The sequence below is a fragment of the Pipistrellus kuhlii genome, unplaced genomic scaffold (assembly GCF_014108245.1).
Source record: "Pipistrellus kuhlii isolate mPipKuh1 unplaced genomic scaffold, mPipKuh1.p scaffold_m20_p_2, whole genome shotgun sequence".
NCBI classification, from domain to species: domain Eukaryota; kingdom Metazoa; phylum Chordata; class Mammalia; order Chiroptera; family Vespertilionidae; genus Pipistrellus; species Pipistrellus kuhlii.
In genome coordinates, this window is record NW_023425515.1 from 37554675 (window position 1) to 37579473 (window position 24799).

The window sequence follows — 24799 nt, forward strand, 5'->3', positions numbered from 1 at the left end:
AGTATGGAAATCACGTTGTGTTAGCGCTCCAATGTTTTTGTTATTTTTCAGAATTGCTTTGTCTTTTGCTTTTTATTATGAATTTTTAGAATTATCTTGTTAATTTCTTTCAAAAGCCTGCTGGGATTTTGATTAGAATTGTGTTTAATGTTTAGTCAATTTGAGGAGAATTGACATCGTAGCAATATTGAGTTTCCTGACTCATGAAGAGATATATTGTTCCATTTATTTAGGTCTTTAATTTTTGTCAGCAATATTTTGTAGTTTTCAGAGTGATGAGGACTCAATGTAATGATTTCTCTATTATGAAATATTTCTCTATATGTCATTATATAATTTAAATTTTTTTTTTTTTTTTTTTTTTTTTTTAAGAATCTTTGTGAGTTTATTTGAGCCAAAACTGTCGACACGTGCCAGGAAGCAGAACCTCAACAGATTGAGATAATGCTCCCTAATTTAAAATTTTTGATAAATTAAAAATTGCCTTCCTCTGATACTGCTTTGTACACTGTTGTCAAGATAATAAGGATAATTATGTGACCATAATCAATAAAGAAATTTAAAAAAAAGATAACTGACATCAACCTGATTTTTTTTAACTTTCCCAGGGGCTTAAACCTGTTTTTAGAGAACCAGAATACCTTTTTTTTCACATATTTAGAAACTAATAGTTTTACTCTAAGATATCACTTAGACTTGACTGTTCTGGTTCAATTTTATACATGGTTGGGCAAAAGTAGGTTTGCAGTTGTGAATATGCAAAACTGCTTATCTTGTATTATTATTAACCTACTTTTGCACACCCCTATTTATATATTGTGGGCCCTTTAATATGTGAATTTGAGTCTTTTTATTTCATGATTATCTTTCTTGAATTATAGATTGAATACTTTTCCTGCTTGATTGTTTTTCATTTTATCTTCAGAAACTCTAGTTATTTGTATACCAGAGGTCCAGTGCATGAAATTTGTGCACTGGAAGGGGGGTCCCTCAGCCTGGCCTGCACCCTCTTGCAGTCCATGACCCCTCAGGGAATGTCTGCTCACTGGCTTAGGCCCGTGGGGATTGGGCCTAAGCTGGCAGTCAGACATCCCTCTCACAGTCTGAGACCCCTTGCTTCTTACCACTCGGCTTACTGCTCCTAGGGCTGCTGTGGAGGTGGGAGAGGCTTCCACCACCGCTGCTGTGCTCACCAGCCATGAGCCTGGCTTCTGGCTGAGCTGTGCTCCCCTGTGAGAGTGCACTGACCACCAGGGGGCAGCTTCTGTGTTGAGCATCTGCCCCCTGGTGGTCAGTGCCCATCATAGTGACCAGTCGTTCTGGTTGTTCTGCCTTACTGGTCACTTAGGCTTTTATTATATAGATTGTATATTCTTTTATACTTATCAGCTTTTCTCTGATTTCTTTTATTTCCTTCTTTGTTTAAATTTCATTTTTTTGTTTTCTATTTATCTTCTCTACTCTTACTGTGTTTTTTTAGTCATATCTCTTCTCTCTTAGGTGGCTTGTAGTTGTCTTCATTTCTGAGATAAATTTGACCTTTATTTCAGTTATTTTCTGATTTTCATTAGCTTTTATTTCATATCTTTTTACTCTTTGTTCATTTCTTTTTGAATTCCTAAATTTCCGGTTTGTGATGTTCTTTCAGATCTGAGATTATATTATTAAACATATTTAATGTTTGTTGGGGTATTATACCTTATTTCTATTTTATGGCTACTTTTTATTTTGTTTTATTCTAGAGTGCCTTCAGTAGCTGCTTTTATTCTCATTTTTTTGTGTTGGGTTTTTCTGGACTGGCAATAATAGATGACCTTGTTGGAAGGTGGGGGAAAATTATAGGCTGGTTTTCCTAGTTAACGTGCCTTCTTCACTTGCTACAATTAAGTATAATTTATTAAATAGTGTCTTTTAAAAAAATATATATTTTATTGACTTTTTACAGAGAGGAAAAGAGAGGGATAGAGAGCTAGAAACGTTGATGAGAGAGAAACATTGACCAGCTGCCTCTTGCACACCCCCTCCTGGGGATATGCCCGCAACCAAGGCACATGCCCTTGATCGGAATCAAACCTGGGTCCTTTCAGTCCGCAGATCGACATTCTATCCACTGAGCCAAACCAGTTTCGGCTAAATAGTGTTTTTTGAGGGTGGTCCATCATCTTCTCAATATTGACATTATTTTATTTTAATAAATACTTTATCTTGAGCCACTTCTTTCTTTACCATAAGCCTCCAAGGAATATCTCCCCCTTTTAAAGTTCCTCCCTCTGCCCCAAAAGCAGTGTCTTACTATGACCTCTGATCCACACTTGCCAGTAGTCCCCTTCCTTTGACCTTCCTATTAGCTGTGGTCTGACCCATCAGATCTCTGACCTGATGTTAGGATTTCCTCACCAGGGCAGGTTCTCTTTGCTATTATAGTTGTTTTGCTACCACTGACACCTTGTCACACTCTCCTTTCTTCTACTCAATTTTACCCTGACTTCTTTTTGGTGTTAGGGCTTTGGAGCCAACTTTGCTAATTTGGGATGTTTATTTTCCTAAGTTAATTTTATGTAAGTTGAACTTTGTGGTATATGTTGCACTTTTCCCATTTGCCTAGGTTGTTGGTGATTGTTTTGTTTTTAATCATCATAGAAGGGCTCTTGCTGGAGGGTGTCTGAAGATATTAGGACAAGGATCAAATTCAGCTTCATTTGGCCTCTGGTTTGTGTGAGCTAAGAATTCTTTACATTTTTAAGGGTTATAAAAACAGAAGAAGATCAGATACAATTTTTCTGAGATCTTCAACTTATCTCACTTTAAAAGTAACCAAAACATGTCTTTCTGGAATTACCTTTGAATAAAAGTTCGTATATTTAAAAATAAACAAATAAAAACAGAAGAAGAATATGTCATAGTGATTGCATGTAGCCCACAAAGCCTGTATAGTATTTTTTTCCCAGTCTTTACAGAGAATGTTCATTTATCCCTTGATTAGAATTTATCACTTGTTGTTACCCTATAAAAACCTTATAATAATTTTTAAGGGACTACAGAAAGAATTTTTTATGACCAAATATATAGATAAGTTTGGACTCGAGTGTTAGTCTACCTGTGCGCTTCATAAACTCCATTAGGACATCTTTGCATATTAGTCTTCCAATAAATATTATATAGTTAGAAGCATCTTTGTGGAATGATAATGTTTTAACAGTGATATGCCATTTTGGTGGCATCTGTTAACTACAATCAAAATACGTCATTATGCCCTGGTCCATGTGGCTCAGTAGATTGAATGTTGTTCCTTGCACCAAAAGGTCGCTGGTTCAATTCCTGGTCAGGACACTTGCCCAGGTAGCAGGTTCAGTCCCTGACTGGGGTGCATACATGAGGCAACCCATAGATGTTTCTCTCTCACATCAATGTTTCTCTTTCTTCCTTTCTCTCTTTCTCTTTTTTTCCCTTTCTCCCTCTCTCCCTATCTCAAATTAATAAAAATGTATAATAAAATTTTTAAAATGTCATTATTTATATCACCACTTAATTATATTTACGGAACTAAACTTTCAATATCTGCTTCAAAGCAGTGGATACATTCTGCCAAAAGGAAAATAGATAATGAAATTATTTTTTTACTTGCTTTACTGATGTACTTTTATAATATGTATATTAATTCTCCATTATTTTCTATTTTAGTTGACTAGTACTTGTATTAGTGGATAGTAACTTATGTTTGTACCTGTGTGTGTGAGTGTAGTGCATGTTTGTTATTCTTATAAACCTGGATATAGAACTGAGAGACTTTCTAGTCCATCTTTTTGTCTTTAGGTAGGATCATATTTAACCCACTTAAACATCATAATATTTTTGGTTTAATCTTTCCAGAATAAGAGTTTCTAGAGTTTCCTTGATAGCTTGATAGTTTTAGCATTTCTCAACTAAGTGACAGCAAAGTGGTCTAGCTAAGTTAAAATATTTTTTTAAAGATTGTATTTTTCTGTGTAATTAACTAGACAAATCAGCAATAATTTGTTTAAAGTGCTTACTGTGTGGTCAGACAGGAGGAAGGAAGGAGAGGCATGTTAATAAGAGACCTGCATGGACGAAGGTGCTTTGGGGAAGTTCAGGGCCCATTTGAAGAATAGCAAGGTATTCTGGTTTGAATATAACTATGATGTAATCAGGAAAGCTCATGGCTGTGAACATTTTTAAAAACTCTATAGGCACAATATAGAGTCTATTTTCTTATTTCAGGGAAAGAAGAAATAAATTATTGCTATGTGATTTTACATATTTCAAGAGCCAGATGTGCTAAGTGAAAACCATAGGGAAGATCTTCAAGTCTTTCATCATTCTTATTATCCAATAAATAACTTTATTTAACCTTTTTTATATGAATACAATTTCAATTTCTTCATATATGCATCCTCTAGGTATCAGATATTTTTCAGAATTAGGTACTGTCATTTACTTTGATACATGTTCTATTTAAAATACATTTGACTCGGGGGCTCTAGTCGCGCAATCGGTTAGCGCGCGGTACTTATAAAATACATTTGACTCTATGTGAATAGGGCCATATAAAGTGATATACTTGGCAGTATTTTGAAAATAGGATACCTATTCCTTGTACATAGGCTTGAGTGTTTTAACATTGCATCTTTTGCCATAATAATTTTTATAGATATCTATCATTTTTTCTTATTTGTCATGACAGTTATTTTTCATGGCAATTGGTAAACTGTATTTCCAAATAGCATAAGCGGAATGATGGCTGAGCATATAACATGTATTTCATCTTTCTTTTCTTTTTTTCTCTTTTTTTAATATATTTTATTGATTTTGTACCGAGAGGAAGGGAGAGAGATAGAGAGTTAGAAACATCGATGAGAGAGAGTCATCGATCAGCTACCTCTTGCACACCCCCTACTGGGGATATGCCTGCAACCAAGGTACATGCCCTTGACCGGAATCGAACCTGGGACCTTTCAGTCTCCAAGCCGACGCTCTATCCATTGAGCCAAACCGGTTTCGGCTATTTCATCTTTCTTAAACCCTTGCTCATAAGTTGCCTCTTGCCATTGGTGTTCTTTCTTTTTCATTGCCTTTAAACTTTGCCTTTCTTTCTCAAATCACTTTTTGGTTGTATGATGATCACTATATTTTTATACTTTTTTGTTATTTTAAAGTCTCAGAATACCATGCTATATTAAATGCTATATATTTTTACTTAACTGAAAAAATTTTCTATTAAAGATATATAAGCAAAAAGTTGATGAGGAATGGTTATCTTATTTGAAAAATTTCCTGACTTTTAATAATTTCCTGTTGCCTTCTAAAATTTGCAAATAATAATTTTTTAAAAAAATGTTTCCCTTTTAGACTTTTGAAGATTTTAAAAATGACAAGCAAGCTGTAGAATATCAACAGCGTATTGTGGATATATTATTGAAAGTAAGTATTCAAAGAATGCATGCCTTAGTATTGATGTTTTTATTAAGAAAATTGAATTGTTTTATAGCAAGTTCTAAAATAATCTTCTTTAAGGAAGCAATATGCTGCAATCATTTAAAAATTTTATTATGATGTCATTGTCTTCAAAAACTGAACAAAATAGTAATCATTGAAAATATTTAATAATCTCAGCTTTAGACTGTATACTAGATACTAGGTACTACTCTAGAAAAATGCATATTGAGATAATTGCTATGTTAGTAATTATATGCAATCATAGAGACTGACTTCAGAATGCTTTGAAAAAGTAAATAATGTGAAGAATCTCCCTTTGTTTCATACCAGCATCACTGGTATGAGTGGCGAAGATAGTGCCATAGTTTTACCATGGTACTGAGATGACAGGTACCACTTAAGAATGCATTATTTGGCCAAGACCGGTTTGGCTCAATGGATAGAGCGTCGGCTTGGGGACTGAAGGGTCCCGGGTTCGATCCAGTCAAGGGCATGTACCTTGGTTGCAGGCATATCCCCAGTAGGGGGTGTGCAAGAGGCAGCTGATCGATGACTCTCTCCCATCGATGTTTCTAACTCTCTATCTCTCTCCCTTCCTCTCTTTACAAAATCAATAAAATATATTTATTAAAAAAAAAGAATGCATTATTTGAGGCACACAGAGATGGTCATCCCATCTAAATCTATCTAGATTAAGTCCAAAGCCGTTTTGAGATTAATGCTGTTGCTAATAAATGAATCTGTACAGCTTTTAATCAGGCCAGTTTCTTCTTGTAGTTGAAAGCCTAGAATTTGTGTTCTGTTCATTTGGCTGTGAAGTGAAAATTTATTCCTCATAGTGACTTGTGGATTATTTTGCACAAGAGAACACTATGGAAATATTCTCTAGTTAATGCATAACATTAATTAATGTATTACATTTGTAATAGTCCTTTATAATTTCCAAAGCACATATATATGTTATGTCATTTGAGCTGTTTATTGGTCTTGTAGGATAGGCAGTGATGAATATGAAATTAGGGTTGCTAAATTCCCAAACTTTGATCCAGGTGGCTAGTACAGAGAATCTTCACCTGGATTTCCAAAATACCTCCCTAAATAGTCTTTATCACTAATTTTGTCTTCCTCTGGTTTGTGATCTTGCCTTTCCTCTACCTAATATTCATTTATGACTCCCCATTGGATCAGTTGTAATTAAGTTCTGCTATGAGAGAAAATTCAAATAACAATTTAATTTTGAAGGGAATTTATTTTTTTTATATAAGTCTAGAGATAGACAACCTGATTAGCTTAGCTTTATAAACTTATCAGGGATGCAGATTGCTTTTTTGTTTCTGCTGTTATTTTTAGTATATGGTTTCTAGCTTTTGGTCCAAAATGACTGCTTAAGCTCCAGCCATCACCTCTGCATTCTAGTTAGCCTGAATGCATAAGGGGATGAAGAAGATAGTGTTCTCTTTCTTTAAGAAAATGTCTCAGAGGTTGTGTACTATAATATAATTCTGCTTATATCATATTGATCAGAACTTAGATATATGACTCTGTACTCTGTATTGTGGGTGACTATATATTTAGCTAAAAGTAAGAAATTCTGTTAGAGGCAAAGTTTAAAAGTAAGGAGTTCTGTTAGAGACAAAGTTTAAAAGTAAGGAGTTCTGTTAGGAGAGAATAGATGTTGGAGCACAAGTACTAGATTCTGCCTTACCTATCTAAACTGCTTAATATTGCACCCAAGATCCTTCTTTGTTTTTTGGCCCCGCCTACTACACTGTAACTCTCCTTTCTCCTACTGCCCTCCCCCCCTGTATTGTGAACTTCTTAACCATATTAAATTATTGGAATTCACTGAACTTTACGTGTCATCTTTATGGCTTATGCTCTTTGCCTTTTCCTGGATTTCCCATCTTGCCTTTTTCTTCTTTTTCTCTCTGCCTGGCAAATTCCCAACAATTTCCCAATGTGTAACTCGTGTATCATCCATGAGAAACTCTTAGAATGCTCTTCCACACTTCCAGGTTGATTAGTTGCCCCTTCTCTATGCTCATAGAACATTTTATGCTCCACTTGGACCACTGTATTGTAATTATTTACATGTATATTTTTCTGCTTGGATTTGAGCGTCTTGTAGGTAGACCTTGAGGATTTGTTTTTGTAACTTAATTTAATTATAGTTGACATACAATATTCTTTTAGTTTCAGGTGTGCAACATAGTGATTCAATATTTTTTTACATTATAGAATGATCACTACAATAAATCTAGTTATTGTCTGTCACAAAGTTACAGTACTATTGACTATATTCCCTATGCTGTGTATTATATCCTCATGATTTATTTATAACTAGAAGTTTGTTCCTCTTAATTCCCTTTGCCTATATTGCCTGTTCCCTCCATTCCCCAAACCTCTTCTCTTTGACAACCACCGGTTTGTTCTCTGTATCTATGACTCTGTTTCTGTTTTCATTTGTTATGCTTAATAGGTTCCACATATAAGTGAAATCAGGCAGTATTTGTCTTTCTCACCTATTTCACTTGGCATAATATTATTTGGGTCCATCTATGTTGTTGCAAATGGTCAGATATCATTATCATTACTTATAGTTGAATAATATTCCATTGTATGTATATACAATCTCATTTTCTTTATCTGTTTACTAGAGGCCCAGCACACTATTAAGTCGTGTGCGGTTAGGGTCTCTAGGCCTAGCTGCAGTCAGGGCCATGTCCACTGCCTGGCGTCACTCCTCACCTCCATAGCTCCTGCCCTGTGAACCTCCACGCTCACCGCCCTGCCCCACAAGGCTCCTTGTCCTCATCTGCCCCAAAAAGCACCACGCTAACAGCTAACAGCCCCTGCCCCGCCTCCACCACACTTCGATGCCCCACGCCACCCTGGGAAGCTCCACGTTGACAGCCCCTGCTACTGTTACCGGCCTGTAAAGCTCCATACTCACAGCCCCCACGATGCTCCTCCACCTCAGCCACGCTGTGAAGCTCCATGCCCACCCCCGAGGCTCCTAAGTCTCCGTGGCCATGCCCTGCCGCGCTGTGAGAGCTGGACGGTCCTTTGGGCCCACAGCTCCCATCTCCTTCTGCTGCCCGCCGTGGGCGGCCGGGGGCCCACAGCTCCCGTCCCTCAGCTCCTTAGCTTGCTGTTTGGTCATCTGTCCAGTCGTGTAGGTCGTGATGGCACTTGGCTTTTTATATATTAAGATCTATAGATGGGCACATAGGGTTGCTTCCATATCTTGGCTATAGTAAATTATGCTGCTATGAATATGTGATGCACATATATTCGAATTGGTGGTTTTGTTTTCTTCAGATAAATACCCAGAGATTGAATTGCTGGATTATATTGTAGTTTCGTTTTTAATTTTTTGAGGACTCTCCATACTGTTTCCCGTAGTGGCCACACCCCCTTCCCTCTGGTCACTGCATTCTGTTGTTTTTGTCTATGAATTTTTGTTTGTTCTTCTTGTTTGTTCATTATTGCTTTCAGTTTTATATCCCACATGTGAGTGAAATCAGTTAAAGGAGTTTACACTTACAGAGCAAAAGGAAGGGCTAAAAGAAGGGGAGCGTTAGATGGGTCCCAACAGTTGAATCCTCAGAAAGGACCTGTCCACTGAAGGGGAGTGATGACTGAGGCTTTAAAGCCATAGGAAGCGCTTTGGATAGTTTAAATCAGAATTTGGATACATGCACAGACTGCAACTGAAATATATATACTAAGACAAGCTGTGATGGCTGGACAAAAGCAGGAAGCATATAAGAAAGAGATATACTGCCGACAAAGTAAGAAAGGCCAAAAGCCAGGCCCCAATGGAGTATTTTCTAATTGGAAAAATCTTATGACAATGGAGGGAGGGAACTTAGGACTCTTCGACAGATAAGAGAGGGTATTCTTTAATTTGTTGTAGAGCTGCCTACTCAGCTAGTCCAAAGCAGTGCATGATCTTCGTTCCCAAGTTTCTGCATTCTGTCTCTTTGTTAAGAGCTTCATTATCCTACAAGATTGTCAGGCTCAAGATCTGACATGTTTTTATTTCTCCTTAGCTACATACCTTTTTCCCACACATGTGTATTCGACCTATCTCCTCTCTTTCTGCAGGGTCTTTTGCACCTCTTCCTCCTTCCCTTTTCATTATAACTGCCCTAGTTCAGGACCCTTTTTCTTTCCCGGACTCCTGCAGTTATGTGCATTTGGTCTACCTTCAATTTATTCCTTGTTATTTTATCTGATACCCTGCTAATAGGATAATTTTCCTAAGCACAGTACTGATCATGATCAGCTCTCCTAGTTGAACACCTTTTGTAGCTCCCCAGTTTTCTATGGAATAAATTCTAGATTTTTTAGAATGACATTTGAGGCCTAATCTTTTATTTATATGTAATTTCTTCTTGCTCCACATGCATGCTTCTGCATTCTAATGAACACAGTTTCTCCAAACAGTCTCACATTTTACTGTGTAACTGCTTTCGCTCACATTGCTCTCTCTGACTGACTTGCACTCGCTCTTGGCTTTTCCCATTACGGGTTTCACATGGGCTTTAAGCTTAGTTTAAAGGCTACTCTTCTAATTTCTTTTCAATTCCATGTCTAAGCACTTGAAATAATTTCCCCCACTGTGCTGCTGGAGTAATTTGTTCCTTTATAATAGTGCTGATAACACTGAGCCTTTATTTAAAATTTGTTTATCTATCTCACCTTGCTTTCTTGTTTATAATTCCCTTGAAGGCATCTACCATAGCATCTTCCACATAGTAGGTAGTTAGGAGAGGAAAGCTCACTTAAAGCAGAGGAATGAGTATGATTTGATAACTATGGTTGGTTATAAAAAGCCCATTGTGCAAAACCATCTGTTCAAGGAACTGCTTACAGACAAGGAGAATCTATTCACTTCATTGATTCGTGGGCTGGCCTACACTCTGAAATTATCTTTTAAACCCCAAAGCAATTCCTTTCTTCCTGGATCAGTGGGAAGATTTTTAGTAGGGGTACTTTAATGAAAATTAATTTTAGTAGGTTTCTCTTTAAAGACTTCAAGAGGAAAACATGATTAATATCTCCCTGCAGGTTACCTAACAATTCATTTCTGATCCAAGTTGTGCCTTGAAATATGCCAAAAATCACCAAATGATCCCCTTTCAGAGTATGCAAACAGTTGTGCTTCTTCTCTAATTGGTATTAAACTCAATTGTTGCAAAATAATATTTTCATGAGTCTTCAGTAATGAGGCTCCCCCAACTCTTCACATTGTATATTTTTTGTGTCAAACCAGATGGTACATTGAATAAATGGCCTCTTTCGCTCATCAGGTTATGGTGGAGAACTCAGATTTTACTCCCTCACAAGTCGGGTGTCTCTTCACATTCCTTGCCCGGCAACTTGCAAAGCCTGACAATACCTTGTTTGTGAACAGAACCCTCTTTGATCAGGTGAGTGTCTTCAACAATGAGAGCTAGAATTGTTTTTATTTTATTACTGTTCATAGAAGAGTTCACTGGATTATGTGGTCTCTAAATGTAATAGCCAATTGGGTCAGTGTCTTAACAGAGAGAAGTCTGTGCTGGTTTCAGATTGGATCTAATTTAGCTGTTGTTGGTTTTGTTAAATGATGTGCCTGGGTACTTTGACTTTGCCTAGTAAGGTGGTATCATGGGAGTATGATTTGTGGAGATTAGTTTATAGAGATTTTGTTCTCTCAATTATTCTTTTGCTCCAAATTTCTTTTTTGAAAAATTTTCCAATTTAAGATTTACCCAAGTCACTGGCAGAAAGACTATTATTAATATGTTGATCATCTGGGGGAGATATTACTTTTGGAAAATCTGAATGTACCTACAAATAACTTGGACTCTGAAAGGTATTTTCTAAATAGCATCCCCATATCCACATATGAAAGTGAAAATACAGATAAAATAACAAGGAATAAATTGAGAGTAGACCAAATGCACATGACTGCAGCTAATAATGACTAGATTTGATGAGTACTTCATAGTGTCAGGCTCTGTTCCAGTTTTATATGTGTTTATTAATTCAGTGGTCATAATAGTTCTGAATTTGATATAATTGTGACCCCGTTTTACAGATGAGCAAACTAAAGCCTGAAGAAGTTGAGGTATTCATCCAAGATCATACTTAACAAGAGTTATTATTAACAATAGGTGTTCTTATTAAGTGTTGATAAGGTTAGAATTCAAATTTAAGTGGCCTGACTCCAAAGTTCATGCTTTGCTTGGACCATGGTATCAGGGATCTTAAAGTTAAGGTATATAGATGCTGCTGCCTTCTAGTCATGATTCTAAACAGCATACCTGAACCTCCTGTGCCATGTACTAGGCCAGTCAGTTGGGAAGATACCATATACCTGTGGTATATTTTTTATGGTGCCGTGTGAATGAATTGGTGAGACAGAAAGGGTAGGTGCTGTGTTCATTGATAGTATGATAGCGTGCATGCTGGTATCCAATAAAAATTTTTTCTTTTACGTTTTCTTTGGCCAGGTGCTTGAATTCCTCTGCAGTCCTGATGATGACTCCCGGCACTCTGAAAGACAGCAGGTATGAACTACTAGAACTCGTTTGCTAAAGAGTAGGAAAGAAGGCCTGGCTGGTGTGGTTCAGTGGTTGAGTGTTGATCTGTGAACCAGGTTTCATTCCCTGTCAGGGCACATGCTTGGGGTTGTGGGCTCAATCCCGAATGTGGGGCATGCAGGAGGCAGTCAATGATTTTCTCTTTCATCATTGATCTCTCTCTCTCTCTTCCTATCTCTCTCTCTCTTTCTCTCTCTTTCTCTTCCCCTTCCCCTCTCTCCTTTTCTCTCTCCCTTCATCTCTAAAATAAATAAAAATAATTTTTTTAAAAAAAGAGTGGGAAATGTGAGGGGGGGAATGGTAAGATATGTACACAGATAATAATTTAATAAAAAAATAAAATAAAAAATAAATAAAAAATTAAAAGATAAAAAGAATGGGAAAGAAAACAGTGTAAGCCCCCCCAAAAAAAACCCTTCTGTGCTAGACTTCACAAGGCTTAAGGGGGAAGTGACTTGTCCCAAACCCTAACATAGGCCAGATAGTGGCAACCAGAAAATAGTGTGGACGGTTGTTAGAAGTGCATGTGTATGGAACTTATATCACACCAAGTTTCTAGGCACTGGACCTGTCTTGCATTCAACATGACATCAAGGAGAATACTTCATCCTTCTCCTTGGATCTAATTTAGCTGTTGGTGTGTTTAACAATCTGGAAGGTGTCTTCTAGTCTCGGTTAATAGCATTCCCATTTAACTATGAAGTGCTCAATAAATGCATTGCAGCCACAGTTGGCACCTGTTGTATCCTGCTTTCCACCAGTGTTATTAATCTGATAACCATTTCTTGCTGCTATGGAAAGACTGCAGGTTACTGAGTGTGGGACACTCAGCTTTTGGAAGTGCCCACTTAACCCCACTGCATTAGGGCTGATTAGAAATGGTTTTTCTGGAGACTAGAATCCATCTGTCCCTCCATTAATTGCTGTGACATGGTAACTGAGCACTTCTTTCTATTATGCCCCCCATTTTTTGGTCCCTTCTAAGAATAGGATTCTTTAAAAGTTTACCCATCATAATTGTGATCACTAAGAAAGTCAACCTACTTAAAATTGGTTGCCAGACTTTTGTGAGCTAAGCTATAAAAATTAAGTATTTTGATAATTATGCTGATTTTTTATGGTAATAGTGCACAGCTGGGAGGTTTGAGACCCAGATAAAGAGCATGTGGTAGCAACAGTGAACCCCTGCACAGCTGTGGCCCAGTGACTGCTAACATTTTGGTTATCTCTTAAATTATATTGAATACAAATAGTATTGTGGTCTCTCATTTTGCCCCTATTTCTCTATTGGTAGGAAAAAAAGGGTCATGTTATGCATGTTATTTTGCTATAATATATAAAATGATTAAAAAAAAAAACCTTTTTATATAAATAACAATTAAATAGAAATAAAAATCTAATCTAAATGTAAAAGCCAAACGTTGGAAAGTAATGATCCTATAGTAATATTATATTATTGGAAGTCCCCTTTGAGATTACTAGTTTCCTTTCCTACTCATTTTAGAAATATAGAAAATGGATAAAGTAAATTGCTCAAAGTCACAGCTAAGATTAGAACCCAGTTCCTTCCCTTCTTAGGCACTCTTTCCCTTGTACAGTTTGTTATATATCAAAATTTGTTTATGTGGCATTTGTTAGTATTTTCCAGTGGAATGCTGATAAAAGTTTAAAAACTTGCTCTTCAAATGTAGGTCTGATATGAATGTTGGTTGATATTTTCATTTACATGAAGGAATAAGGGTAAGTCAATTGTGAAAGTGCAATAATGAAAGCATGTCAGAGTTCACTCATTCATCAGTGACTTTTTTACTGAATCAGACAACAGTTTTTGAAATTAAAAAAAAGAATTCCTTAATTTTTTGATATTCACATTGTAATGACTACGACATTCACACTTTAAAGTTTGATTGTTTTATTGGCATTATCTCCATCACTTTCGTAATCAAGGATTGGCAGTTTTCCTGCAAAGAGTCAAAGAGTATTTTAGGCTGTGGGCCACCTATAGTATATGTCACATATTCTTTGTTTGTTTTACAACCCCTTAAAATGTAAAAAGCCCTGATTTACAGAATTTGCCAGTTTCCATTGTGTCAGCACTCCCACCATTTCAGCCTACCAGCATGCTGTCACTCAGCCGAGAGTTGGAAAGAGATGCTAAGTACAACATTCTTATGTAATATTTCCCCGTACAGATTGTTACAGTAACTAACCTCGAGAGCATACATAGTAAAATGTAGTGAAATTAGAAAGTGGTGAGTTTTTAGTATGAATTATCTTTGTTTTTATTTTAACTTATCTAACTGTAAAGTTACATAGCTTAATTTTTAACAATGTCTGTGTTTCACAACTGACTTACAAAATTCCTGAAAATTTAACATTCAATTCCAGTGGGTTGGTAGGACTGGCTCCAGCGTAGCATTATTAAGTTATTCCACATTGAGGCTTCCAGCAGATGGCGTTGACTCCATAGTTGTTCTAAGTAGCAGTACATTAAATCACTCAAAGTCGGTAAAATTAGGGTTCTGATATGTAAAGTTTGGATAGGTTTTATTTATTTTATGTCCTCCCCCCCTTTTTTTTTAACTTGTAAGTAATCAATTTCCTAAGTTAGTTTCTCAAATAGTTTCCTGGAGATCTGAGAAGGATCATGTTACTCTGGATCTTGAACTTCAATATAAGAGAGAGCTTTCTTGCATTTGCCCTAACGACTAAGTAATGATTCTATTGTACTGAGAGGTTTATTTATAAATATTGAAGAATCTATGAGTATATCCCAGTCACTTTTGTTATTCACCTTCGTTGTTTGGTAAGATTATTTATAAGAACCCCAATGTTTTGTTGTTCTTATTTTTAAACGCCACCACAGGATATATTTTTATTGATTTTTTAGAGAAGGGAGGAGAGAGAGAAAAAATAAACATTGATTGTTGCTTCCCATATATGCCCCGACCGGTGATTGAACCCAAAACCTAGGTATGTACCCTGACTGGGAAAGGAACCTGAAACCTTTTGGCACATGGAAGATGCTCCAACCAACTGAGCCACCCAGCCAGGGCATGAACTCCAGTGTTTGTTTTTTATTGTGATGAAATATATATTATAAATTTTGAAATTTTAAATGTACAATTCGGGCATTAAGTATATTATTGTTGTGCCACCATCCAACTCCAAAGCTTTATCTTCCAAACTGAAAATGCCCATTATCTCCTCCCCCTGACAACCACCATTCCACTTTCTGTCTCTGTGAATTTGACTATTTAAGGTACCTCATGTAAGTGGAATCATACAGTACTGTTTGAGTATGTATTTGACTTATTTCACTTAATTTTTGTTTTTATTGATTTCAGAAAGGAAGGGAAAGAGAAAGAGGGATAGAAACATCAATGATGAGAGAGAATCATTGATAGGCTGCCTCCTGGGGATCGAGCCTACAAGCTGGGCATGTGCCCTGACCAAGAATAGAACCTGTGACCTTCTGGTTCATAGGTCAATGCTCAACCACTGAGCCATGCCATCGGGGCCACTTCATGTTTTTAAAGTTCATCTATGTTGTAGCATGTGTCATAAATTCATTTATTTTTTTAAGGCTAAATAATTTTCCATTATATGTATATACCACATCTTGCTTATTCATTCATCCATTTATGGGCATTTGGATTGTGTCCACCTTTTGGTTCTTACGAATAATGCTTCTGTGAAAAATACCAACGTTTCATTAGAAAAATAACATGTAAACATGAATACTACCTGGACCATAAGACATAAAGAACTTTAAGAACTATAGGAAATAAAAGCTCTAGATAAAAATTCACTTTTAAAAAAAATTCTTTATTGTTTAAAGTATTACATATACCTCCTTTTCCCCCCCATTGACCTCTCCCCAGCCACTCCCAGCCCCCAGCACATGCCCTCACCCCTATAGTGTCTGTGTCCATTGACTATGCTTATAGGCATGCATACAAGATAAAGTATATATGGATTCTTTTAGCTAAGTGGAGGATAATTGGGTATTCTAAAAAGGTTTTATCTGCAAACACTGTGGCATTCTTTCCATGCTTGAAAAATAGAGCCATTAATATTTTTATGAGACTTAAATACAATATGATCAACATTATAATGTAAGTCTAACCTGTTATATATGTGAAAGCCAAGCCAAAACATCAGTAAGTAATAAGACAGAAGAAAAAATTATGTGTGTGGCTAAATGGACTCTTAAAAAAAAAGCTAGTAAATAAAAGGAGATCCCTAAGTTTTTTGTTCATTCATTTTAAATGTTCAGGTTCTTTTAGAATTACTGCAAGCTGGAGGCATAGTTCAGTTTGAAGAGAGTCGTCTCATCCGTATGGCAGAAAAAGCAGAGTTGTAAGTTGTTTTGAAGTCATATAATTAGTCAATACAACTATTAAATTACATTTCTGTAACTTGAAGCCTGGTTTATTGATGCACTGTCATATTTTTAAATTTAAAAAAATTATGCAAATAACAAAAAAAAAACCTAAGCATGAAAGTTTGTGCCTTTTAAATCTAAAATTTAATAAAATTTGCAGAAATCAACAGGGAGTAAATTAGAAGTATCTGTACATTTTTTAGTATAAAAATGAAATAACAGTCTTATGATTTATTTTAGTTATTTATTTTTTTACTTACAATATGCATAATATTTTATAGATTTTGACAGCTGTTTATATATTATAAATATTTCAGAATTTAAGGTAGCAAATAAGATGCAATATATTAGATCTACTATTTATTCAGTTTTTAATATTTCATTTGAAATATTTAATTCTGTACAAACTTCATATAATTAATTGATATCTAATATATTAACTATTTTTGTGACACATGCTATTTTAATATTTATTTTGTACCCACTTTTAAAATTTCTTGTAAACATAGTGTTCAGCAGTATATTAAACCTATATTTAGAAGAATGGCAGATATTAATTTCCTTATATTAGGATGGGGAACATTTTGTCTGCAAGAGCCATTTCGATATTTCTAACATCATCCATGGGCCATACAAAATTATCAACTTAAAAAATTAGCCTGCTATATTTGGTCAAAGACCAAATGTCTTAACTTTTGTCTTGGCAGGCCAGACCAAATGATTCTCGGGCCTTTTAAGGCCGGGGGGGGGGGGGGGGGGGGGGGCAAACGTTCCCCACCCGTCTTAGATACTATAACTTCATTTAGCCGGAGAAGTAACACTGTGTTTATTTTTCTAATACTAATTTCTGTACTGAGAAAACTTTTTGAAACAATAATAACTACCTGTCTGTTTGGTACATTGAACTTTGTCCTTTTATATTCTAGCTATCAAATATGTGAGTTTATGTACGAACGAGAACACCAATATGACAAAATTATCGATTGCTACTTACGTGACCCACTAAGAGAGGTGAGTTAAGAGATTGCTTACCCTTTTCCACACCATTTCCACACAGTTCCCCAACGAGCAGAAATAGCTATTCAGTAAGTATAACTATTCAGTAGAAATATTTGGACGTGTTTGCTGATTCAGGGTTTCATTTATTCAAAATGTTTTTATTGAGTGCCTGATATTAGGCAAATATACATTGATAATTAAAAAGATACAGTTCTTGCAGTTTTAAAACTTATAGTTTAGTGATGGAGATTGACTTTAGAAGATGATGGGGAACTGACGTAAATACGACAGCCAGGGAAGGAATCTCAGGAAGCGACATATAAACTGACTTTGAAATTTGAGAAGAAGCCAGTCAAGCAAAGAGCCAACAGAAAAGTGTTCTAGATAAGGAACCGTATATGTAAAGATCTGGAGGTGGGGAAATTTTTTAGACATTCAAGCAACTGAATAGAGATCATATAAATGAAGAAAAGATCAATGTAAATGGACCCTAATACACAAGAGCAAGAGTGGTTTGAGATGAAATTGGGAATGTGGACAGGGACAGCCAAAGACAAAAGTATGATATTCCCTTATTAGGTTAATGAAATTGAGAACAAAATTAATTGAAACAGATTTGCAACTTTTAAGACTTTACACTATGCCGAAACCGGTTTGGCTTAGTGGATAGAGCTTCGGCCTGCGGACTGAAAGGCCCCGGGTTCAATTCCGGTCAAGGGCATGTACATTGGTTGAGGGCACATCCCCAGTCGGGGGTGGGCAAGAGGCAGCTGGTCGATGTTTCTCTTTCATCGACGTTTCTAACTCTCAATCCCTCTCAATTCCTCTCTGTGTAAAATCAATTAAAAAAAAAAAAAAAAAAAAAGACTTTACACTAAATTTGAAACAATTGCTCTTTCTCTTCAGTGTCAGTTTTCCATCAGTTAACTATCTCCAAATAATAGATATTTAGCAAGACTGGTATAGATAGTAAATAGTGAGTAAATATTCTTGGAGTGATGAATACATGAATGAATTATATTGTCTTATGCTCCTTAGGAAGAAGTCTTTAACTACATTCACAATATCTTATCCATTCCTGGCCACAGTGCAGAAGAGAAGCAGTCTGTATGGCAGAAAGCAATGGATCACATTGAGGTGCTAATTCAACAAACTTTTGAAACTTCCCCATTTGTATGGAAATCTCCCAAATTAAGTTTATGCTAACTAAGCAATGGCAGGTGTCATGTTATTAAGTTGATTTACTTGCAGATTTGTATCTTTTTCATATAATTTATTCCACGTCATATTTGCATTTATAAAGCCTGTCATATACAGTTTATTGTATCACTAGAGGTCCAGTCTATGAAATTCGTGCATGAAGTGGGGGAGGGTCCCCTCAGCCCAGCCTATACCATCTCCAATCCAGGACCTCTTGGGGGATGTCCAACTGCTGGTTTAGGCCTGATCCCAAGGAAATTCCTCTCACAATTCTAGACTGCTGGTTCCTGACTGTTCACCTGCCTGCCTGCCTGTCTGCCTGATCACCCCTCATTGCCCTCCCTGCTAGCCTGGTTGCCTCATGCAGCCTGCTGTTCAGTCATTTGGTTGTCCCTCATTGCCCTCCCTGCTGGCCTGGTTGCCCCATACAGCCTGCTGTTCAGTTGTTTGGTCATCCCTCACTGCCTGCGCTCCCCCTCCCCCTGCCAGCCTGGTCACCCCACACAGCCTGCTGTTTGGTCATTTGGTCATCCCTCACTATCCCACCTGCCGAACTGGTCGCCCCATGCAGCCTTTTCGGTTGTCCATCCAGTATTTCGGTCGTGATGGCCCCTGGCTTTTATATATTTGGATGACTTCTGAAAATAACCCATGTTCAATCAGCTGGTTGGCAAGCTGGAATATTAGTGGGTTTTTATAATGTTCTTAATATTATACAATTCTGAGAGTATTCCTGGTCTTATTCTCCACATCATGGGAGCCATTGCACTCAATCACCCAATGGAATTTTAAAAACATTACTATAATTACAATAGTTTTTCTCTCTGATATATTTCCCTTCCTTATGTAACAGAATGTTTTTTATTTTGTTTATGCATGCTTTTCCCCCCCACAATAATGCAGGTGTTGGCATTGAAACAAAAAGTTCTTTTTAAAGCACATGCCTTTAGATCCCTAAATGGAGAGACTAATAATGTGTGATGAACATGTGATCGGAATGCATTCTGAAAAAGGGCTCACAAATCACTCCTCACTTTAGTGTCCATAGGCTCATAACATACCATATACCTTAGGAACCACCAGAGCTAGCAGGTTTGTTGAAATATATTCTTTTTTATGAGTCATTAATTGTTGGAAAAAAGTAGTAACAAAAGATGCTGAGGTAATCCTAGTTTTGAAAATAACATTTCTATTTACAAAGTGTCTTTCTTCCTCCTTATAGCAGGAGCAGGTGATGGGGTAACTTCTGGTGATAGGTTTAGAGATGGAGTGAAAGATATGATTATTCAACTTAATTTAAATTTTTTATACACGTGAAAAATGATAAGAAAAGATGAGAACTGAAACTCCAAGGAAACATTGCATGTGATATGAATACTTTGTTCCCATCCTGATGGTTATAAACTTTAGAAAGATCAGGAATGTGAACACATCTTATGTTGAACATCTGGTGAGAAAGAGATACAGTCAGTCATCAGATGTGTGGTCTGAAGTAATTTCCACACTTTCATCTATAGGATTGAGAACATATATATGTTATTTTATGTTACGATATTCCTGCTAACAACAAGATGAATATACTTGATGAAAGAATCCAAGAAAACCTTCTCCTACTTTGAGTTATATCTTTTTCCTTTAATCATTTTGTATTCTTTTCCCTTTCATCATCCCCTTTAAGTCTCTGTATTTACATTATGGCTCATTCTTTATTTCACTTAATCTGCATTAAGCAGTGGTTCGAGCACATGGACTCCAGACATCCAAAAATGAAGCTATGTCTCTCTGCATAATGTGAAATATGATGCATTAATCAAAGAGCAAACAAATTACTCAGCAGAAAACTCAGTCTGGAGAAGCAAGAAGTATTGTTGCTGCACAACAATTATTTCTGTTGACTTTTTCCAACATCTGCACTTTTTTTTTTCACCTTGAACTTTTTAATATCTCTTAAGACCACAATTACAAATATATTTTTAAATTAAAAATATGTTTGTTGAAGGACTTTCTTAGCTTCAGTAATATAAATAAAATCAACATTAAATATGTGGGTGTAAATGTCCTCATAATAAAGTTTTCTGGCAGTATATAAAATTATAAATTAGTGGTTTTTAATGCTGCTGAGGTTATAAATCTCTTTTGAGAATCTAGTAAAATATTTGTATTTGTGCATATGCACAATGTGTAAATTTGTTTACAATTTCAGGGATATGCAGACACCCTAAATGCCATTTTTAGATCAGGTCTGTGGATTACAGGTAAAAAAATATTTAATTTATTTTTACAATATGAATAGAACATATTTCATTATATTTAAAAATTTTTATATATAAAAAGCATACAGGAAAGTATATAAAACCAATGTACAGATTAATAAAAAATTAAAAAGCTAAATATCTGAGGTCTAGATCAAGAAATAGACTTATATTCAGTACCCCAGACTTTCTGTGTAGACTTCCTGTATATCCTTTCTTGAATACAAGCCCTGCCTCCCATTATCTTGTATTTTTTCCTGATATATTGTTACTGTATATGCCTACATCCCTAAAAGTTTATATTTTTGTTTTGCCTTTTTCTGAACTTTACATAAATGAAGTTATATATTGTATTTCATTTTTTCTCTCTCAATATTTTGAGAAGTTTGTACATTTTGTTATCCTTAGCTATGGTTCATTTGTATTGTTATATAGTATTTTCATTTGCAAGTATATCATAGTTTGTCCATTCTACTGTTAGTGGATGTTCCATTTATAGTCATCATTCTATATGTATCTGAGCACAGCCACATGCAATTCTCTAGCTCAGTGGTTGTTAGTTTGATCCCCAGTCAGCAGTTTTTTTCTTCATCTCAGACCTACTGGATCAGAAGCTCTGGGAGTGGGGCCCCACAATATGTTTTAATAAACCCTCCACGTGCTTTTGAGACATGTTAACATCTGATAATCTCTGCTGTAGGGACTATAATTGCCAGCTAATTGGAATAAGTGTTTTTACCATTAACTCTATATCCTTGCTAGACTTTAATTCACAAATCTAGTGAGTGTGTAATGATATTTTATTATGTTTTAAACTTACATATTTTTAGTTACTGAGATTGATAGACTTTTCATTTAAATATCCTTTCTGTAATGTGCCTGTTCAAATCTGGCCCAGTTTTCTCTTTAAATATCTCCTGTACTTATTGATTTGTAGGAGTTCTTTATGTATCCTGCATGGTAGTATTTTTTCGTAACACATGTTGTGAATATCTTCTCCTACTCTTAGGCTTTTTCTTAAGATTGTTTTTAAGAAAAGTTATTTATTTTTAAGTCAATTAATTTTTTTGTCTAAAAGTTTCTTTAATTTGTTTTTCCCTTCCATCTTTAAATCTTAGGTTCTCCTGAAAGCAGTTTTTGTATATGGTGTGAGGTGGGGGTCCGATTAATTTTTTAAAATATGGGTGCCAATTTTCCTAACAGTTATTTTAAAGGTTGCCTTTCCCTATTGCTCAGTAGTGCTACTTTGTCATAAGCATAGCAAGGATCTATATGGTTGGTCTGTTTTTCTGGGCCCTCTTCTGTCTCATTGATCTATTTTCTGTCTCTACATCAGGACCTCACAAGTATCCTATATAATAAAAGGCTAATATGCAAATCTACCAAACGGCAGAACAACTGGTCGCTATGATGTGCACTGACCACCAGTGGGCAGACACTTACGCAGGAGCTTCCCCCTGGTGGTCAGTGCACTCCCACAGGGGGAGCGCCACTCAGCCAGAAACTGGGCTCACAGCTGGGGTCCACAGCAGCGGTGGTAGGTGGTAGGAACCTCTCCCGCCTCTATGGCAGCGCTAAGAATGTCCGACTGCCACCTAAGATGTCAGTCAGACATCCCCCAAGAGGGCACAGGCTGGGCTGAGGGACCCCCCTGAGTGCACGAATTTCATGCATTGGGTCTCTAGTTTTAAATATTGTTGCTTTATAATAAATCTTGATATCTTTAAAAGAGTATTGGTTATTCTTAACCTTTTATACTTCCAAATACATCTTGGAATCAGCTTGTCAAATTCTACCAATTTTTTAAAAAAATTTATGATTCTGACTGTGATTGCAATGAATCTGTCAATCACTTTGAATGTAATTTACATCTTTATGACATTGTATCTTTCAATCTATGACTAACTATATGGTGTGACCCTTTATTCAACATTTTTAATAAAGTTTTATAATTTTCTTTGTAGATATTTTCAAACCTTTTTTAGACTGTCACAAGTTTATATTTTTAGCATAATCATGCCATTAATATTTTTCATTTCCCATATATGTACAATGTTTATTATAAGGATTTTTATGGAAGTCTATTTCTAGTATATTAATAGTTTTGTCACAAAAAACTTTGATCACCTTTTCTCCCTTACCAATTTTGTGGTAAATATTATTGATATTAAACTAGCCTTAAATTCTGTGGATAAATACAACTTAATCCTGATATATTATTCTTTTTATATATTGTTGATTTTTGTTTTTACTTAGAATGTCTCAATGTTCATGATTAAGATCTATAATTTTTCTTTCCTTACATTGTTTTATTGGGTTTGGTGATTAAAATGTTGCTAGTCTCATACAATGAGCTGGAGAAGTTTCCTTTTTTCTTTTCTCTGTAAGAGATTAATTAATGTTTGAATTTTTCTTCCTTAAATGGTTATTAGAAGTTATAGGTGAATCCATTTGAGTCTGGAGCTTTCCATATGGAAAGATATTTTATTATTCACTGCAAGTTTTCTGTTAAGTCAATTTATCGAGTTATATTTTTCTAGGAATTTATCCATTTTGTCTAAATTTTTAAATTATTGACATAAAAGTTTTTTTTATCTTTGTAATGTCTATTGATCAGTAATAATATCCCCTTTTTCATGTGTGATATTGATTAGTTGTGCTTTCTCTATTTTGAGATATATAAAACTAGTATAAGCTATAGTTATTTTAATATTATTTTTAATATTATTATTATTAATCTACAAATACTATCACAGAATTATTAGATATATCATTAATATCACAGTCACACTAACTTGTATACTTTTTATTTAAGAATATACCATGTGATGTAAAGTTGGTCTTCCCAGTTAGCCATGTAATATGCAATTGTAAGGGTAGAATAGTAGGTCACAGAAACCAAGTGAAAGGAGAGTTCTAAGAAGAAAATGAGAGCCAGTGTCTAGGATAGTTTAGAGAGAGGGCATATTGGCGGTCTTAGATTTGACAGAAATAGGTTTTATTAACAGTGGTTACTTAACAGCGGCCTCACTTAGTCTGTTTTAAAACTATGACCTTAAGTTGATTTCTTAAGACACTTAGATTTTCAAAAGCTATCAGGCAATCAGGATACAGTTTTAATATTCTTAGCCAGAGAAATTGCAACTATATCTTTTTTTTTTCTCAATTTCTTCAAATTATTACTTTATACTCAAGGATGAAATTCATAGACAAGGAATTTGGGGAGCTTTTGTTCATTTTGTTCATTCTGCAGATTCATGGTCTAAATCCAGAGTTTAGTGCTTTCATTTTCTAAGAATTCTGAATTACCTTGTATATCATAATCTGATTTTTTTTTACACGGCATGTTTTTCATTTTTGCTCATTTACAATGTGCCTTTAAATTAGGGCCTTACATCAAGGTCTCCTGAAATGCAATAAAGAAGCTCATGAGAACACTGAGGCAGGTGATCATGTTTCAAATCTATGGAAATCCTATTTAAATTAACATTAAGATTTAGCAAAAGGATTTTGTCTTTTTCTTTCACTCTAGGAACTTGTGTCCTTGAAGCCTTGTAAAGCTGCAGAGCTGGTTGCTACTCACTTTTCTGAACAGATTGAAACAGTCCTTAATAAACTTCAGGTAAATATTGCAAATATATATGGGGAAGAAACATCCAGTGGAGAGACAATTGTTGACTATGTACCAAAGAACTTTGGATTTTAGGAATTTGTTCAATTAATAGTTGTAATTTAATAGTAGTTTCTATACATTTGTTGAGGCTTAAAACCCATGAGGAAATAAAGTCCTGGCAGACACCATATATAATCAATTTTATATTATAGAAAGGGGGTTTTAATGTTGAATGTCAAAGACCTTGGAAATGGGAACTGGAATTGGAAAGGGAAATGAGTTAAAAAGTTATTGAAGA

At 35.6% G+C, this 24799-nt stretch overlaps 1 protein-coding gene across 11 annotated transcripts in view; it reads left to right on the forward strand.

Moving 5' to 3' along the window:
- VPS8 (VPS8 subunit of CORVET complex) overlaps positions 1-24799 on the forward strand; it is a 238741-nt gene that overhangs the window by 118010 nt on the left and 95932 nt on the right. For all 11 annotated transcript variants that reach the window (XM_036443983.2, XM_036443984.2, XM_045583756.1 and 8 more), the window contains 7 exons: positions 5368-5439; positions 10773-10892; positions 11961-12017; positions 16330-16412; positions 17364-17448; positions 18475-18573; positions 24421-24510. In XM_036443983.2, the coding sequence (XP_036299876.1) occupies positions 5368-5439; positions 10773-10892; positions 11961-12017; positions 16330-16412; positions 17364-17448; positions 18475-18573; positions 24421-24510 (606 nt within the window). The remainder of the gene's footprint in view (positions 1-5367; positions 5440-10772; positions 10893-11960; positions 12018-16329; positions 16413-17363; positions 17449-18474; positions 18574-24420; positions 24511-24799) is intronic.